This window comes from Watersipora subatra, chromosome 11 (genome assembly GCF_963576615.1).
Source record: "Watersipora subatra chromosome 11, tzWatSuba1.1, whole genome shotgun sequence".
NCBI lineage: Eukaryota > Metazoa > Bryozoa > Gymnolaemata > Cheilostomatida > Watersiporidae > Watersipora > Watersipora subatra.
Window position 1 is genome coordinate 37,951,859 of NC_088718.1, and position 20,185 is coordinate 37,972,043.

General features: G+C 34.1%; 1 protein-coding gene across 1 annotated transcript; it reads right to left on the minus strand.

Moving 5' to 3' along the window:
• Positions 1–1,727: 1,727 nt before the first annotated feature.
• On the minus strand, positions 1,728–19,770 carry LOC137408037 (inactive pancreatic lipase-related protein 1-like). Its single transcript, XM_068094426.1, has 7 exons — positions 19,731–19,770; positions 18,035–18,274; positions 14,009–14,157; positions 12,914–13,145; positions 10,601–10,786; positions 4,381–4,487; positions 1,728–1,847 (listed from the first exon to the last, which is right to left on the minus strand). Exons 1-7 carry the CDS (start codon positions 19,768–19,770, stop codon positions 1,728–1,730), a joined length of 1,074 nt encoding a protein of 357 aa, XP_067950527.1.
• Positions 19,771–20,185: the final 415 nt, after the last annotated feature.

Sequence of the window (20,185 nt, forward strand, 5' to 3'; positions counted from 1 at the left end):
AAGTTTCACCTAAGAGTAAAAGATCCTGTGTATCCCCAGCACCTCTCTTTCTCTGAGCTTAGCTATCTCAGAACCTACATTTTCATCCAAAACTTATTATTATTGTAAAACAGTTTTTTACTAATAATACCTCTTTAAGTTTTTAAGCACTGGCACACACAGACCCACACAGATTACTTATGTTAATATATTCAAGCAGTTACAGCACTTACAAAATAAAGTTACAGAATAAAATAACTCAGGCACTTACAAAATAAAAATTTATTTGTTTGACAGGTAAAAGCTAGTTATCCTTTATTTTATCGGTATTTTACATAACTATTCAAATAAAGTTTAAACCAATAGAAATTTAAATTAAATACAAATAAACCATAAGTTTATTGTAACTATAAATTGAATATGATGAACGCCTTGGCAAAAAGTAAAAACTAACACTTGGTGCGAATTGACATAAATTTGCTCAAGCGGTCGACAAGAGACAAAGGAGATGTGCTGCCAGAAAGAAGCCAGTCAGCATTTTCCAATACAATTGGCTAGTGCTGCTAGCATAGCGCTGACCCTACAAAAATTGAACCGAATTTACACTTTATTGCTGCTTGTGTTATAATATAGCTTACCCTTGGAATTGGGCTGTGGTGCTGCTCTTACTGCCCCGAATGTTGAGAGTTATCTTTCCCTTGATGTTCTCGGGCCCAGCTGATGATGTTATGGTGATGTCATAAGTGGAGCCGCAAAATTGTTCTCCTTTTGGAGCATTGGCCGTTTTAAACCCTGAAATATAAACTCATTTTTAACACAAAAGGGCTAACAGGTAAGTTACACAGACTGAACTACCAATAGTGGCCAATAGTAAGTGGAGGAAATGTATCTCAGTAGACTGAAAACCTTAAAAATGAACTTTTTTTGTGAAAACTTTAGTAGATGTTATTAAAAAGTATCAGCTTTTTTCTATCATTTGTGATTATTTTTGATGTTCAAGATGATTTGTTTGCCAGTATGTTTCAATATTAAAATCAATAAAAATTGATCACAGTTAAAACGAGTCAAGCAAAACATGGACTATCAATAATAGGTGGCGGCAATGTTTATCCGTACACTGGTACGCCGTAACATGACTTCATGATAATATTAGTGGTGTCAAAAGCATAAGTTGCTCAAATGTGAAATATAAAGCAGTTTAAAATAACTTACCTTATAAAATACCTTTTTTTAATGTATTTTTTATTGTTTTTAAACTCGCGCTTATTTGTTCATTTTAATTTAGAAAATCGCCAACGTCAAGAAAATTCAAACACCATAGTGGAATTATTTTAGATACAGAGTCAAATAAAAAACCATTTTCTTGTTTTGGAACAAATTAAAATTATTTGGCATGGGAAAAACCATGTTACAACTTAAAATATTTGCTTTTCGAATTACCATTTAAAGCGATGGTAGTCGATAATTGAAGTCACATTGTAGTAAACTGCTTGCTGTCATATCCATGAGTGTGGAACAACAAAATTTGACTTCTATGTGGCAATATTTGAACAGCTGGTAAGAAATTTTATCATAACCTTGACACACAAAAAATCTCCTTTATGTAATAAATTAGGCACCAAACATTTGCGCATATGTTTTGTCTCTTACCCTTGATAAACAAGAAGAACCAATTCCAAAAAAATTTTCCACTCTTTAGATCATACAGGAAGTTTTTACTAGTAGCTCAGGGTTTCTAGAGAATATACTCAGTTACCTTTGGTGAGAAGGTAGAAGGTTCCCCGAGCAGCGTATTCAATTGAATGATAGCCGAGCTCGGAGCATCCATGATCTCCACATGTGGAACATTTTCCATTCTGGTAGTCTTCCTAAAATTTAACCAATCGACTTAGTCTTCCTAAAATGTAACCAATCGAATCAGTCTTCTCAAAATGTAACCAAATGAATTAGTCTTCCTAAAATGTAACCAATCGGATTAGTCTTCCTAAAATACAACCAATCGAATTAGTCTTCCTAAAATATAACCAATCGAATTAGTCTTCCTAAAATATAGCCAATCAAATTAGTCTTCCCAAAATGTAACCAATCGAATTAGTTTTCCCAAAATGTAACCAATCAAATTAGTCTTTCTAAAAGGTAACCAATCGAATTAGTTTTCCTAAAATGTAACCAATTGAATGTCATCGTAAAGGGGCGTGTAAAGTGAGCAGAGTAATAAATGTTCAGTTTACTCAAAAGAGTAGTATAAGCTTGATCCCTGTCTGCTGTCTGTCTGTTCCTAGTCACAGCTGGGAGCTGGGAGAAAAGGATTGTACAGGACTCAAACTTACGACTTTCATAATGGTAGACTAAGCTGGAAAAACTGCACCAATTCAGCGCCCAATGGCATTGCAAAATAGTTATAGACAAGGTTATCACGACTGACTCTCTCTCTCCCGGCACACGAGACTACCATTATACTAGTTGGCTCTCTGCATGAAGCAACGAATGAGGAATGGGTACAAGATTCCAGCATGTGGGATTCAATCACACCAGCCTGACACTCTAACAACGGTGCGAATCACCCAACTTTCAGGCTATTATGTCAGTTCTTCGCTATGTTTTGTAGACACACCTGACAATCTCTCACGGAACTCAAGACTGCCTAGGGGCTAGTTTTTACTATAATAAGAGCCGTGTTTGTCCGTACATTTGGGGCAGCAGTTGGAGGTTGAGAGAAAAAGATTGCATCATGCGGAAACCGAACAACCGACTTTCAGCCCGTAAACCACCCACTGACATTTAGTTATCACACCTGACGATCTCTCAGGGTACACCAGACTGCCGGGGTACTAGTCGCTAAAACGTGTCGCACGTTTTAGAAAGAGCTACAAGATTATATATACTGTATGTACAATCAATTACATCAAAAAATAAAAGAGAGAGAATGAATAGAAGTGTAAAATAAATGATTGTAAAGATGTTTAAAATGACACGAATGAAATGTAGCGCTTGTGATAAAAAGAATATTTAAAGCAGGATGGTTTACCAACTAACAAAGGTACAAATACACGATATAGATTGCTGCCCTAACTTGAATACAGAGAGGTTTCCAATAGCCTTATATTCCTATCAGAACAAGGCCAGACTGGTTATCATTCATTCTTCCTGCCAGACACACTCACGAATGATAAAGCTAAGGTAGATCTTGGCTATACAAATAATTCGATCCGCTATTCAATGTACTGTATTATCTTAAGTTGTACTCTTGTCTATGAACAGACCGTGTCAGAGCTTATGAGCAGAGAGTACCTGCTCCTGCAAGTCAATTACCTTTCAATTTTCACCCTGACATCAAACACGCTAATCTGAGCTTTCATTGCTCAGCTTGTAGACGCATTCTCAGTAACATGAAAAGTGGAATTTCATATCTCAGCCACCTCAATTTATTTTTCATAGCTCTGCAAATTTAGCGCAAATGCAGCTTTGGCAGCCATTAAATAACAGTAACAAGCAGTAAATCAAGTCAGAATCATGACAATCTTCAAAGGAGTTGTCTGCTCAAAGCAATGTAATAACCGTCTAGAGGTAGCCTATGCTCATGAAGATACAACCCCTTTGAGATTTTTCAAATTTAAGCTTAAATCACTAGCACTATTTGTAATGAAATGACTGACATTTAAAGAAATGCGTCAAATTTTACTTATCGGAAAATTTTGAAATTTTTTTATCCGAAAGTATAGATATTTTTTCTATAATTTGAGATTTTGTTTGTTTGAAGTGACCTGAGTGCCAGGACGTTTCAATATTAAAGTCAGCAAAACATGATTGCGTTTAAAGCGCTCAGAAGAAAAATACGTTTTCAAAAATGATGCCATCAGTTATGTTTCCTGTTTGTCCCTCTTGTTATTGACATCGGCTATTGCATTCAAGTTGCAGTATTATGCATCTCTATTGACATCAATTTTATTTTATCTGTTCAAGATTGTTGGAATTAAATTTTAGATATCGCCTCAGATACATTTCTATAGACGTTTCAAATATTTGAAAAATAACTTGGTTAGAAATTGTCCAACTTACTTTCTCTAAAAGCTCGGTAAATATACAAGTGCCCAATGCTGATGAAATCGTATAAATGTAGCCAAGTATTTGTACACAATAAGCGCAACTTCTGAGGTCATTTCAAGGGTTTTCACTGCGATCAAGTTTTTTCAATATAAATCTTACAACATCCTGACAGTCAGATCGTAAAAATACCAACAAAATCTCAAATGATAGATAAATACCGTCTCTATACGTTTTGGTGAAGTCTTTTAAATTTAGTGCTAGTGACCCTTTAAACCGATTATAGCTATGATCAGAATCTGAGAAGGAACGGACATAAGAAAGGAAAGGAAGCGTGAAACTGAGTAGCGAGCTTACCCAGCTAGAACAGGGATGTGCCAGTAAAGTGCAGCCGTTTAGGAGCAGAGACTCCATGAAGTAGTAATGGGACCGGCTGTGACTGCATGAGATTACAGTACCAGCAGCTAGAAAGAGAAGAGCCCCAAAGGTTAAGCTCACCCGCTATCTTCAAGAAAGTCTCTGCAGATCAAATGTGTGGGTATGTGCGTGCGCGCGTGTATATACTATAATATAAAATATTAAAAATACTAAGCTGTTAATCAATTGCTACAAACTTGTTTCGAACAGATAAAATTCTGCTCTCATCACTCATAAAGTTAACACCTGATGAGAGCAGATCTAAATCTGTTGAAACAGGTATCTGTTATCTGTTATGTCTGATATACAGAAACAGTATATCGTTTTTAAACAGATTTGTAGCAATTGAATAACAATCAAGTATTCTTTATACTTCATATCATAGTATAATTTATTCTACACTTAGTGTATTGAGTGCTTCTTTATCAAACTAGCGTTTTTAACAATAAAGTTTTTATACAGTTTAGCTTTATATAGCAACTAGTTGAATACTCGGCGTTGCACGGGTATTGAAAATCAGCTTATAAACAATGGCAGGTAATGCAGTTGCCTGTCACTTACCATTAGCCTGGCACATTGCCAATGGCTAATTTGAGTAAGTTACTATCCGTATTGCTAAACTTGCTAATAAAAGCTGTGAGAGCAAGCTTTAGTAATGTTGGGTAATGCAGAGTGCTATGCATATTTTAACCGACATAGCGACTCACATCACCTAATGAAATTGTTGCATCTCGTGTAGCCTAATTGGTAAGAATCGTGCCTAGTGATTGGGAGGTACTGAGATCAAATCCAGCATGAAGTGGATATTTCTTTCCTAAACTTTAATAACTATACCTGGAAACACGGACATACTGCATATAGCTGGACATACCGAGCGACGGGCCTTGAGATTTATATACATGTATATAGATGATGAAGTTAGACGGTTTTTATATGCCTAAAATTTCTTTGTGGCATATAAAAGCCTTAGCTGTTTTACTCTTGGCTTTCGTCTAGTCTTAATATACGCAACTGTATGAGTTGGAGTTATCCTTCCTAACTTGATCACGTTGAAAAAATATGTACGTAGAAAATTAAGATTTACTAATTTTGAGTGTTATCATTTGTTTTAGCTACTTCAATGAGCGATTATCATAACTCAAGCTCATGTGATGGTTTTACTGCAATACTGTTCTCCGTTATTTTAGATGCGTATATCTTACAAACTTTAAGCTTGTCGGCTTACTAACTTGAATGATTTAACTAATGAGCACAGAAGAGGCCAAGCAAAGGCTAAATAAGCACAAATGAAAAGAAAGAGGATGATGGAGACAAGCAAAAATTAAAACTAATTTCAAGGTTAAATACGACAGCGAGACTCAACTCTGACCATGACCTGATCAGGCACCCAGAGATAGATTGAGAGAATCAGGCTAATCAGATAGGAAGATCTATCCAGTCAACACAAGACATAAAAAACCTGCTTACCAATGGCCTCTAAAGATTAAAGAGACTAACCAATTAGCAATGAGTTAGGCAAGGTGCTCACCAATGAGGCGCAAGGATTGGCTATTAGTCCGCAATGATTTCCATTTGGTATAGATTCAATATAGAGTTCATGGGAACGCCCGTGGCTGCATGACAAGGTTTTTCCAGCAGCTAAATACATATAAGGACAAAAATCAAAATGACAACCCAGCTGCAACGCATAAGAGGTGTTTTTATCTCTCAACTTCAGACAGGTAGAAAACTTGCAACTAATGTAAAGACCACGGGTTTTCAAGATCTGCCCGTAAATTTTCAAACTGTTTGGAACACAAAGCTAAAAGATGTCATAAAAGGACTCAGAGCATGGAATTAAGATTTATCTTCTCTTGTATGCTGAGCATAAACAGCTCATGGCTTTCTATTGTATCATAGTTTGTCAAAATTATGTGAGCAAACACTCAAATTAGTTTTAAACACTATAATAATAACATTAATAAATAACTAATTAATAATCTATGCTGTTTTAATAGTGAAAAACAAATATAATTGTTGTTTGAGAATTATGGTAAAAGTTCAGGAATATCCTAAATATAAACCGTAAAAAAAAACCAAGAACACATTAGTCATTGCCAATATTTACTACAATGAGTTCTTCTCATAATTCTATCCATTCTTTTTTCTGTCCGAAACCACGGTTAGAGATTGGGATAAAAGATCGCATCATTCGAGATTTGAACTAGCGACATTTACCATGGTAGACCAACACTCTAACAAATGAGCCAATCAAAATAATCTATCATCTATATAGATATATCTCAATGTTTGTCTTTTGTTTTTTGTCATTCATTTGTCCAGTTATAACTATTAAAATATTTGAACGAAAACTCTTTGGCACTGAACTGTAACTCGCGACATTCAAATCACAAGTCGACTAACATGCGAGCTTAACTACAAGGTTGAGCAGTTCTAATCATTCTCATTATAATCATTATAATCATCTCATAATTATTACAATTCTTATTGCGCTTGCAATGCTAAATATGCCCTTTTTAATATTAATTATCATTACCTTTTGCATTTGTTTTTTTAGAAGTTATTTAAAAGCTTCTATTTTCCCATTATTTATTTTTTCAATTTCAAATTTCTCGACGTCGTCTATTTCCGATTATTCCTAAGGCATTCACTAAAACAGTAAAAGCTGAAAACTTTTCACGTTCGGTCAGACAAAGTACCTTCATCCGCTTCACTGCTATACATTTGTACCAGTACCGAGAGGTACCGAGAGGTACCGGTATAGACTATCAGAACTGAATGCAACGACCTTCTGCTGTTATGGTAACCTTTTTTATGCACACTTTAATGTGTTCATTCTTATTATTAATTTAACACATTCATAATTTTTATTGTGTTTTATCAGCTCGTATCAATTGTATCTGTATCAAATCATTTTCCATTGAAATTTTATTGTAACACACTTTATCTAGCCATTAATTGCTATTTATTTCACATTTAAACACTTTTACAGTTGTTTTGTTTTTTCTCTTAATTGACTTGAAGCCCACAAAACACTTTTCTTATGTCATGAAGTTTAAAAGTTAGAATGGTAAATGTTGTATATGTTAAACAAAAATAATTTTCTGTTCAAAGACTTTTTATTAACCGGGCAGCGCCAGGCTTTCAGCTACATGTAGTTCTACATTTAGCTGTTACACCTGGTGATGTCTGACAGCGCACTGAACTGTAATGGTATGAAGAATAATCTTTACCACAACAAGAACAAAGCCTGTGAGTCGAAGCCACGAATGAAGGTTGGAAAAAAAGATTGGATTGTAGGGGATTTGAACTCAAAACTTTCAGCTTGGTAACTCAGCACTCTAACACATGAACTGATTGGCTGTAGTGAAAAGGTTCAGAATAATTGAGGAGATAGTTATCCGCTTGCTTTAATGGCATACCTGACTATCTCTCACAGCCCACTCGACTGCCAAGGTTCTATTATGATATTAAAAGAACTGTTAAACACCAAAATTCATCCAAATAATTACTATGAAAGTGATCGAAACTTTGAATCAGTTGAGAGACCCCCAACCAATAAATATCAACAAAGATCTGACAGATGAAAATGAAAAACGATTCTGACCTCAAGACTTGTATAGCTATTCCTGAGGTGGTCAGAGACAAAACAACCTCAGAGTATCATCAACATCTGAATGGATAGGGGATGACAGAAGATGCTGTGTGATGAGTGGAGACAACTAAGAGTTAATCAGTGAAACTAGACATTCTATAAATACTAATGATAAGATGTGCCATAGAGACATTTATCTAGGGTCATTGAAAGTTCAAACCGACAGCAGTGTTGAAGTATTTAGATTATAACTGCTTTTCAGAGTACATACTAATAAGCATTAGCTGAATCGGCAGAGAAGCCAATTTAAGGTGAGAGGCTGCTGCCAGGAGCCCTTTTGAGCTTTGAAACCCACCCTGCTGTTCATTATTCAGACACTTGCTCTACTAGTCAGAGATGCAATCATAATTTCTTGTTGATTTCTAAGCACTTGGAACAGGCTGCAAATATTCGTCAAAAATTTCCTTCTCGTGTTCGTGAAGCTTAATTTGGGGCGCTTGCTAAATGTTAGATATATCAAAAGAAACAGAGGCTATCTTTTAATCATTATGTGATAACTTACCAAGTGTTGACTAAATTCTTATTGAAAGAAATGCGATGACCAGAAATGACAATCTATGCCTCCATTTGCTTGCTTCCAAGACTAAGAAACTTACAATTTTTTTATTATTTCTTTTATTTATTATTTTTATTTTTCTTTCTCACATGATACATCAGTTTCATTTTTATATGTAACTATCTGCACTAACCATTAACAGATATGGAACGATTCTGAATTGAGTAAATTAAATTTCAATAAGAAATTTTACTCCGCATGTTAGCATACAATGCAGGTCTCAAAAATACAAGAAAGTTTTATGTAGAGAGTTGACAGCTGACACCCTGACAGCTGACACCTGGACAGCTGACACCCTGACAGTTGACAGCTGACACCTTGACAGCTGACAGCTGATACCCTGACAGCTGACACCACATAAATGAAATCGCCAATATGTAAAAGCTCAGTTTACAACCGTTAAACAATCGTCAAGGGAAATAGTTATAATTACATAATCTGAAGGACAGAGATGCAAGGTCATCAAATAAAGTCATCGCTAATCTTATCCAACAGAATTAAATAGTTGCGCTCTGCTAATCAATATAACAATATTGATCTGCTTGTACCTCTATTCATCCGAGCCACGACCATAAATGCTGGTTAAAGGTGAACTTACACCAAAACTTTAGTAGATTCAAAATTTTAATAGATTTTATCAGAAAGTATCAGTATTTTTCTATAATTTGCGATTGTTTTTTATGTTTGAGGTGATCTGATTGCTAGGATGTTTGAAGGTCAAAATCAACTAAAGAAAGAATCAGAAGAAAAATTCGTTCGGAATGACATCAATAGCTGCCATCAATGCTATAGTTAATATTAGCTATTATGTTCAAGTTGCAGCGTTACGTGTCTCTATTCTGTCGGTCTCTTTGCCACTATAAACGTCATAATCACACTTTCATTTGATCTAAATGTTTTACTCATGATCAAGTTTTATCGATTTTAATTTTGAAACATCTTGGCAGTGAGATCACTTTAAACAAAAACACTGGAAATCAAAGAAAAATGCTGATACTTTCTGGTTAAATCTACAAAAAACTTGTGTAAGTTCATCTTTAGCAAGGTTAGTAAAAACACTGGCTTTCACTAGATTCACATTTTAATCTGCAGCTGTGGAGAGTTACAATGACAAGAAAGTTGATGTTGAAGAATTCCTAAGCATTTTATATGTCAAGATTTTCTGCATTGTTTTTGTCCAAAAAAATCGATTGTTTCAGCCAATTGTAATGTAATAGAATTAGCAAATGTTTTCTATGACTATCAGAATGGTGAATAATAACACTGGTTATTAGAAAAAGCAACATAAAAATGATCACAGGTCGATCTCTTTGCAAGTATACACGTCATAATCACCCTTTCATCTGATTTGAGCATTTTACCCAGATCTAGGTTTTTGGATTTTAGACTTGAAACACCCTGGCACTCAGATCCCCTCAAACATAAAAAACAATCGCATATGATAGGAAAATACCCATACTTCCTGATAAAATTTATTAAGTTTTTGTGTAAGATCATCTTTAAATCAACAATTATGAACTATGCTATGGTGGCCAACAGCAAAGTTTACAGCAAGTACAAAGCCGAATTAAAACTTGACAATGTGAAAAAAATGTAAATTTTCACCTTTTTCAGTAAAGCTCTCACTTTCCTCAGCCTTAAAATTGGCTACTGCTCTTTAGATGACTGTTTTGAAATTTTTAGTGCTCTGACAGCACTAAATTTAAACTTGACAAGTTGAAGAAAGTTCTGACCTGGTTGTCCAATGAAAAGGATGGTTGCTGCTATACTACATGAGAAGTTTTCAGTAACTGCCATAATTTGAACATTTGCAAATTAAAACTTTTTTACTAATCGAAAAAGCATAAAAGGACATGTCAGCAAAACTGTAATGAAGTAAGAAACAGTGTCAGCACCTTTAGCGTTGAATCCGAGAAGATCACCAAGTACAGAGCTGATAAGGGGTGGACAGCCAGGTTGGCTCTGACCACCATTAGGGTAGAAGTCCACATGGCCCGAGGGAGCGAACAAGCCGGCACCACCACTAGTGAGGGGTTTTCCGTTGCTGTGTGTTACATCGACAAACTTAGCATTCCTGGGGTTTAGCCTCACTCGGTCATCCTTTCCCTCATAGAATGGTCCAGCTGGGTCGAGACCTTTAATTACACAAGCGTGTCTACAGTGGGCTCAATGGATCGTATTGAAATATAGCAAACTAGACAGACAGATATTAAATTTATTTACACTGGTCTGTGCCATTTACAGATGAACTTGCAGAAAAGTTTTTGTAGATTTTATTAGAAAGCATTGGTATTTTTCTACTCCTTGCAATTGTTTTTAATGTTAGAGGTGGTCTGACTGCCAGAATGTTTGACAATTAAAATTGATAAAACCAGATCACGATTAAAATGCTAGGAAGAAAATTCGTGCAAAGTGACGTCACTAGCTATTATAGTTGCTATAGTTGATATCAGTTATTGTGTTCAAATTGCAGTGTGATGCGTCTCTACTCTGTCGATCTCTTTGTAATTATAGACGTTATAATCGCACTTTCGTTTGATCTGAGTGTTTAAATTCCGATGAGGTTTTATCGATATTGAAGCATTTCGGCGATCAGATCACCTCAAACATCAAAAACAATCACTAATAATAAAAAATACCAATACTTTCTAATAAATTTTATTGAAAATTTTGTGCAAGTTCTTTAAAGCAAATTAGACCATTAGACAGAAAACAGAAAGACAAAATTGTAAAGTAAATTATGTTTATTGAAAGGAATAGCTCTTTTTGCCTAATGTTGTTCTATAATATAAATTGGCAGGGTATTGGTGCCTGGTATCAAGTTTAGTAGTTTTTTGCAAGCACAACTATGAAAAACTCCCGCTTTGTATTGTTTTCTCTTAAATTTATATACTCAAGGAATTCAAACTAGTGATTCTGCTGACCACTATAACATTACGTTGCCATGGAAACCAACAATGCCGTAGCTTTGCAAGGCTAGCATGAGAAGATAACAACAAGCAGTACTGTGCCTTCATCATACTGCTATGATAATACTTTGCTGCCAGGAGTAATTAACAGACAGCTACCGAGCCTCCAAATGACAAAATCTAAACTGTTTGAATGCGAAAATATTTTATATTGGCTAGTGCTTCCAGAGCATTTCTATTATGTAGAAATTTTGAAAAATATAGTTGTCTGCCCCACAACAGTATTAGTTTAGCTTGTTTCAATTTCTTGACTGATTTCTCGCGTCACACCATGATGTTAATAGTTGTGGTCAATCCCTTGAATATTGAGCAAGGTTTAGTTTAGTTGAGTCTTAGATTGAGTCTTTAGATGAGTCTTAGTTTACTGCATGCAAAGCTAGGAGTGATTTTTAAATAGCACCGTTTTACAAACATTTGCTCTGGGATCTTAGCTGGACATGTCCGAGTCCATTGACAAAAGAACATCAATGACTGGAGACATGCCCAGTTGCAAAAAATAATTTAAAAATAAACTTCATTGCTGTTACCACCAGTGGCCTTTTTATGGGAATTAAACTCCAACCTGTTGTTTACAAAACAGGCATTCTAGACCACTTGGCCACCACTGCTGACACTGCAGAATATCAACTGAAGCCTGTGATATAAATAAGCAACCTTTGATTTTTTTGTGGTTGAATTTTAGTTATAACAAATCATACAAACAACACCACTTCTATATTACAACTATATCAAAAGTGTATTAATTTGAGTTACAGTTACCTAAATTAACAAAATGTATTAGCATAACTTTTAGCCAAAAACAGAAAACTTAGAAGGATTTGCTTCATACTAAAATAAGATTTATTGAAAATTCTCATTTCTAATTAAATCAATAAAATTAGTACCTTTACTATTATATATGTATCACTTGGGGTATTTCATTGTTGTAGGTATATTACTTCAAAGTACTTATGCCACTAGAAAAGTGCCAGATCAAGTATTTTCAATATTGAAAAATGTTACTTGAAGTTTTTAACCAGTAGAGGAATATTGAATGAAGTATTTTTACTGCTGGAAGAATATCACTTCAAGCATTTTCATTATGAGCAAGTTTTTACTTCAAGTGATATACCTACTGAAAGAGAGTGACTTCAAGTACTTTGACCAAGGGAGGCGTGTCAATTCTACCATCATATCAACTAGCTCAGCCAGCCATGATCTACCTACTTTTCGCCATGTAAACAAGGTGTTTAACTCAATTTAATAATGATGAACATGGCAACTTTATTTGCAAAAATGTAAATACCTACTCACCAGATATTCGGCCAACTCTTCCACGGTAGGCAGCCCCGACATAACCGGAGATATGAGCTCCGAGGGAGTGACCAATAAGGTGCACGTTGTCAAGATTAAGGCCCTTTTTCACGAGCAGGTCTATGAGCAATTTGATCTGCCTAGCCACTAATCTCGTGTTTGCAACAGCTTTGGGGTAGTCAGGAATGGAAGCCCCTTCGCCCCAGCCTACTATGATTACATTTAGAGGACCCTGTAATAAAGACAACAGGATATGGTATATGCTAATAACATAAATTCATCTAGTCTGAGCAAATAACGTATAATTTCAGTAAACTATATTGATGGCACCTACATCCCTGCAGAATTTTTTCAAATAGCTCTCAACAAAATCTTTGTAAGAGGTGTTTTACAAAAATCAGAAAATTAATACAGACTTGGGTGAAGTTGTGTCCACTTTGAAAAAGCTTCTGTTGTTCTTTCCTCCATCACCTTAAGCTATACTTGTTGGCTATTTATAGTTGAGGCTTACCCACGCTTTCCTTGACTGTGGCATGTCAAAAATTTGAGTGGGTCTATGCCTATATTACCAATGCTGGCAAAAACCACTTACTTCTGATCTTAAATCAATTAAAACAGTATTACAAAAATTCAGCTATATGTTTGCAATTTAATCAATCAGAGCAGTGCATCTTTTTAGTTTTTGTAAAACTCTTTCAAGTATAATTGTCAGATTTAAAATTTGACAGGTGGTAGCAGGTGGTAGCAGGTGGTAGCAGGTGGTAGCAGGTGGTAGCAGGTGATAGCATCATCCCTTTCTAACTTTTATCTTGAGTTTTAGCTTTTCACTGCTAAAATTTTTTTAATTTTTGTATGTATTTTGCTAGTTATTAGCAATTCATGTAAAAATTTGTACATTTTTATAAAATATCGCAAGTTGTAAAAGCAGAGAAGTTGACTTAATGTGGGTCTTTACAGACAACCATTCCTGGCGTTACCTAGTAATCCCTGATCTAGTGGGTCGGCATGATAAACCCAAAAATGATATCAGTTTAAAAAAAGATTTTCTTTCTATAGTTTGAGGACATAAACAAGGTAGCTTTAAAGAGGGCTTACGGTAGTCAAGAGAGCATCCTTCATCTGGTGCAGCCACAACTCCTTCTCATTTTGACTAAAACCGTGGATGACAAACTTGGTTGGATAGAGAGGGTTGAAGCTTGTCTTACCTATAGACACTCCCCGATCCTTGTAGTCAAGTTGCTGGCCTAAAACACACCATAAGTAATAGCATAAATTTGGACAAAAAAACAATTTTAAAGTAGACCACAATTTTTCGACTTTTGAAAACCAATAAACTTCCAGAAACACATCTACAAACAAAATCCAACTTTCCATCTCACTTCATGAGCAGACATATGGGATGGGATTAAGTAGAAAACAGATTAACCTATCAAAATGCATAATTGCACGATAATGCAATTTTATTGGTCCTATGAACTTAGAAGCGCAAAATCACCACCGAATTTTGCAACTTATTTTGTAGGACGAAAATTGTTAGCAAACAAGTGTCTTGTTTTTTATCCATGCTGTTTTCATTTTGTATTATTTTCTATGCAGCCTTAAAACATACGTGAAGTTTCAAGTATCTAACAGTATCTTGGCATCTTGAAAAAATCTGCTATGATCACCACAATTGTTGGCAATACGAAAGATGATACGTCATTAAATTAAAATACAATGAAAAAAGACAACAAAATCAACAAATTAAGTAAATTTAAACTATGCCTAGTATAAAGAGTAAGCTAAGTCACATATTTTCCTCATTCATCCTACCTTCAATCTTACACATTGCTGAGTCTTCATGGTAACAATAAAATAAAATGTTAAAAAGACATATAAATTCTGGCAAGTTTAAATAATGTAAGTTAAAGTAAGTTATACCATGTGTTCCTATCACTTAGTCTAACTCTAAACTTACATGTTGCTAAACCTACACTTACATTCCTGTGTTTGTAAGGTAAATTAATTATACAAATATAATTGTAAATTAGATATATTCATTAAAAATTCAAAATATATAATTAACAACGTAAATTATTATTAATTTATAATTAATGATATATGATTTATGTTGTTAATTATATATTTTGAATTTTTAATGAATATATCTAATTTACAATTATATTTGTATAATTTATAATTAATGATATATATATATAATGTACAATGTAAATGATATATTATTTATCATACAAACTTTTGTTACTAGTTAGTTCATTATTAATAAAGCTTTCATATATACTTTAAAATATAAATTTTTTTATATCGTTTTTTTATAATATATTTGTTTGAATTACTCTAAGCATTAATCGCAATTTTTAAGCTTCGAAATGAATCAGACAAAACACAATAAGAATATTTGCCACAGCATGCTACAGTTTGAAAATACGAAGCGATTGTCGGAATAGATTAACTTTGCCTAACTGTAGACTATTAGCAAAGACTCAATGACTAAATTCTCAGGCACCTCTGTGTAACCCAATCATTGCAAAAACTACCATAATACTTCTACAATTGTTAGAGGTCGAGATTAGAGTTCCAATGCCAGGCATGTACCAGCTACATGAAGAGTGTTTGAAAGCGCCTTAACATATGAAGTCAACTAGCAAATCTAATAATGACAGAAACTAAAATGAGTGACAAATATGATGCTAATTTTTACCAGGAGTAAATTTTTACATCGAAGCACAAAAGAACAACTTGTCAACCTTAGAGTTATGCTACCCTGGTATGGACAGTTATGACCAGGGTCTAAATATCCTTAATGCTGAGGAGATAAATGTATTTTCAGATAATCGCTGTTAAATATATTTGTTTGAATGTATTATATTAATATAATAACATAAAAATAAAACTACATATGTTAAAATATTAGCTATAAATACTCAAATTGTATCTCCAATCTGCCTGACCATCAATTACATTTCTACTTCTCGAGAAAATCCACTACACCCATAGATTAATGAGGTTTATATATCTATGACTACACCTTATACCAGACACCAACATCTTGCCACTTTATATTATGGAGTAAGATAATGTAAAAAGAACGGTTTTTTTCAGTACACATAATTTACTTTACTATTTTTTGTTTTTGTCTCAAAGTCTTATTAGCTTTAAAAGGCATTGACCTGTGTAGATAAAGTTAATATCTTAATATCTATAATTTGACCAACTTTTCTGTTTGAAATGAAGTTATTGTCAATAAAGGAGAATATAAAACATGTTTTCACTGAGATCCAAACTTTGATCATAATGAAATTTTCTAGACCAAGTTGTAATCAGCGGGATTAATATTTTTGTCCATCATATAAACGTGGTACTCATCTGTAACCTTGACATACTTTAGTTAGCTATTCTGAGAGCTGTATGTGATGCAATGGCTATAGTAGCTCTGATCTTGCATCAGCGAGTAAATTCAAAGTAACCTTTTTTGTCATTACTTCTATGCACATAATGCAAATAAAGTTAACATCTGCTTATCTATAACTAGCGTCAAGAGATTGTCAGCTGTGTGTAAACTACCAGATGTTCATGGGTCATATTTAAGACCCATAGTTACGCCAAAGGTTACATGGTTTAAGACAGTTACTCTTGGCTTGAACACTTTGAAGTATTTCGGTCAAGCAGAGGTTTTGAAGTAGAACTCAGATTCAATATACAAGCACTTGATGATTACCGCGTGAGGAAGAAATGAAAAAATACACAAAACATCTTAGAGAAGGTTTTACTAGTCTGGAGAATAGCTCAGGGAAGTGTTCATACAATTAAAGAGAAGACAACTCTATTATTTAGAAGCGTTTATGTGTCGCCTGACTGATAGTAAAGCTTTATTTATTCACATATAAAAGAAATGCATACGCTACAAAAAGCTTCTTAAAAATTATAACATAATTGTAAAAGTCATAATACAATTGTAAAAACATAATATAATTGAAAAAAATTCAAACATAATTGTAAAAATCCTAATACAATTGTAAAAATCCTAATACAACTGTGAGAATCCTAATATAATTGCACAAATCCTAATATAATTGTAAAATTCATAATAATTCTGATGATATAGAAGACTGAAGAGGTCAGAAAAACTTTAAAGTGCTTTTAAAAGCCAACACTTTACTAGAATTTAATTATCTTTTAGGAATTAATAGCAAAAAACCCTGGCGATGCTTGGGATTTTTCTTCAATCAGATAGCTCGTAGGAGGCTGGTTTTCAGGAACCAGATTGAGTTTTAAAACCACATATTTTAACAACCTGACGGAAGGCACGGAGCATGTGCGTGTGAAGTTTAGATGAAATCGGCAGAAAAATATGAAAGGCATGACGTTTACAGGAACTAATCCACAATGAAAAGCAGGATTTATTAATAAAGATTGTCGAGTGAATGAATAATCGATATATGTATTTTTCAAAGTATGTGTGTATGTAGATATGTCTGTCTGCATTCTGGTTATAGCTATCAAAAGCTTGGAATGAAGAATCCGTACAGAAGAAGATTTGATCTCAGAGCCTCCCATTCACAAATCCAGCACCGTACCAATTAGGCCACAAAGATTGATTTGTTCATTAGCTGATTGATATATGCTGCTATATGGGAGCAAATGCCCAACGGCTTTGCGTACTACTCAGGGTCATAGCATAACGTCACAAGAAGCTGGTAACTCTCATTATTAAGTGTACTCAAATTTTCCATTGGCAATGTGCCAGGATAATGGCAAGTGGCAGGCAAATCTCATTACTTCTCATTGTTTATAAGCTGATTTTTAATACCTGGGCAATGTTGGGAAGCACAGCTAGTGCTTATACATATTTAATATATATAATATATATAAAAACTCGTCGATAAGATTTCCTCTACCTAATTTAAGAATGTTCACACACATGGAGTTATCAGAATCTGAATTGTTCTCTGGGGCCAGGCTGTCAACTCTTCACGCGATATACTTGCTGTTTTTAACTCGGAACAACAAGTGTGTACACTGCCACAAAAGTAAAATGTTGTAGTTGCTGATGGTTGATAGTTGGGATTTTTTATATTTTGTTTCAAAAATATATTAGTAGTATTCGATAAAGGCACATACCAACAGTCTTGCTGTCAGGAGTGTAGAGAAGAAAGACTGTGCCCACTCTCTCAATTGGGTTAGGCAGGACTCCACCCGTGTTATCGAAGGGAAAGTAGGTGTCGAAACAACCGACGTACTTGTAACAGATGCTAGAGTTGTGACCAATTGCTGGTTGCGTTATCTTTCTCAAACTTTTTGGAGTTGTCGGTAATGTTGGATTGACCTTAATTACTGTTTGCTGCCCGGCAGCACACAGAGCTGAAAGCAAAAAATTATCTTCCACAATTTTGTTTTCCAATAATGTTGAAGAAAGCTTGTCAGGCGAACAAGGGCAGACAACACCTAACACTAACAACACAAAGCAAATGGGTAAGTTGAAAACGTTCAAGTATGAAAACAATCAACATGACCAGCCATCTGAAAAATGTAAGATCAAATCCACAGTCTAAGTTGTGAGCTCAACAATTCAATTTTAAAACAACCCTCACTTGCTTAATGCAAATGAAGTTTTACTTCTTGTTCAGCAGCTATCCATGGAAATAATGATGACACAATAACATATGCATATAATAAATATGTTATTATATGCGTATGTTTGTATATATGCATATAATAACATATTATATGCGTATATACAATGTTATAATAAATTGAATAACAATATAATAAGTATATTGTTATTCAATATAATAAATTTACATACATGTAGTCAAATTTTAATCTGTATTTTGCTTTGCAAAATCTTTTCAACGATTTCACGAAAATAAACAATAACATTTTTTCCAATCAAATAATAACATAACGTAAGTATATTATTTGAATTACAATTTTTACCTATAAAAACCAAATTTTGTCTGCAAAAACCGGAGTTAATTGATATATATCATAACGTTATACCATAACAATGTTGACTATGTCGACTAAGTTAATCATGTTATATATGTTAATTATGTCAGCTATGTTAACCATGTTAACCCTGCTAGCTATGTTAACTACTTTGGCTATATTAACCAAGTTAGCTATGTTAACTGTGCTAACTGTTAACCATTTTAATTAAGTTAACCATGTTAGCTATGTGAACCATGTTAGTTGTTAACCATGTTAGCTATGTTAACAATTCCAGCAACAGCATTAAAGGTAAAGCAGAAATATGAAGTTTTTTTTCAATTTTGAAAATGATGAACATTGACCGGGCCATTTGGGATTATCTTTCGGATTAATAGAAAAAAATCCTGTGTGCCAATTCTGTACATGGAACACTTTACTTGTATAGAGAAGCTATGAGAGGCAAAGTTTGTGTAAATAATTTATTAACGCGGAGTGGTTCAGAATAATTTAACGAGAAATTTTCATTTAACGTAAATGGTATGAAAACTGAGAACATCAATTTTAATTACGTATATGAAAAACTAGAGTTAAATTGTTCCAATCATACTGAATGTGTAAAAATAAAATTTATGAATTATGTTTATAATTTATAAATAGACTATATTAACTATTATATTATTATGATATTAATATAAATATATTAGTATCATAATATAAATATATTATTATGATTTTAATCTGAATACATTATTATAATAATATATTATTATTAGATTATAATTATTATTAATAATTATATAAATTAATAATTAATATTTAGTTAAAAGTTTTGCGTCTGATAGTAGCACTGATAGAAATGGAAAACAATGCATGTGGCTCAACATACCCGTCAATGAGAGGACAGTGAAACCGACCAGACTAAACATGTTTCTGTTCTACTCTGCTATATCTGCTTCCTCCGGTGTGAACTGACCCGCAGTGCACCCCAACTATACATGGAAGATGTTAATCTAACCTTGACACCTCAATAACGATTGCTTAACAACCGAAAAAGGGTCGGATGTTAAGCTGGAACCATGAAGGTAGAGAAACAAAGCCCCTCATGTTGGTATACATATATAATAGGGGTGATGTGCTAGATACTGCTCACCCCTCCATCATTCATCGCTACTGTGGGAGTCAACAGCAGCTGACTGATAAGTCAGAGGGTAATTGTAACGTCTCAACGGAAACATAGGCCATGGCATGACTAGCCGGTGTGATATCACAACTGCTAAAAGGATATAGGCCAATTGTCTAGCAACACATGTAGGACACAAAGGAGGAATAGCGACCTCATAT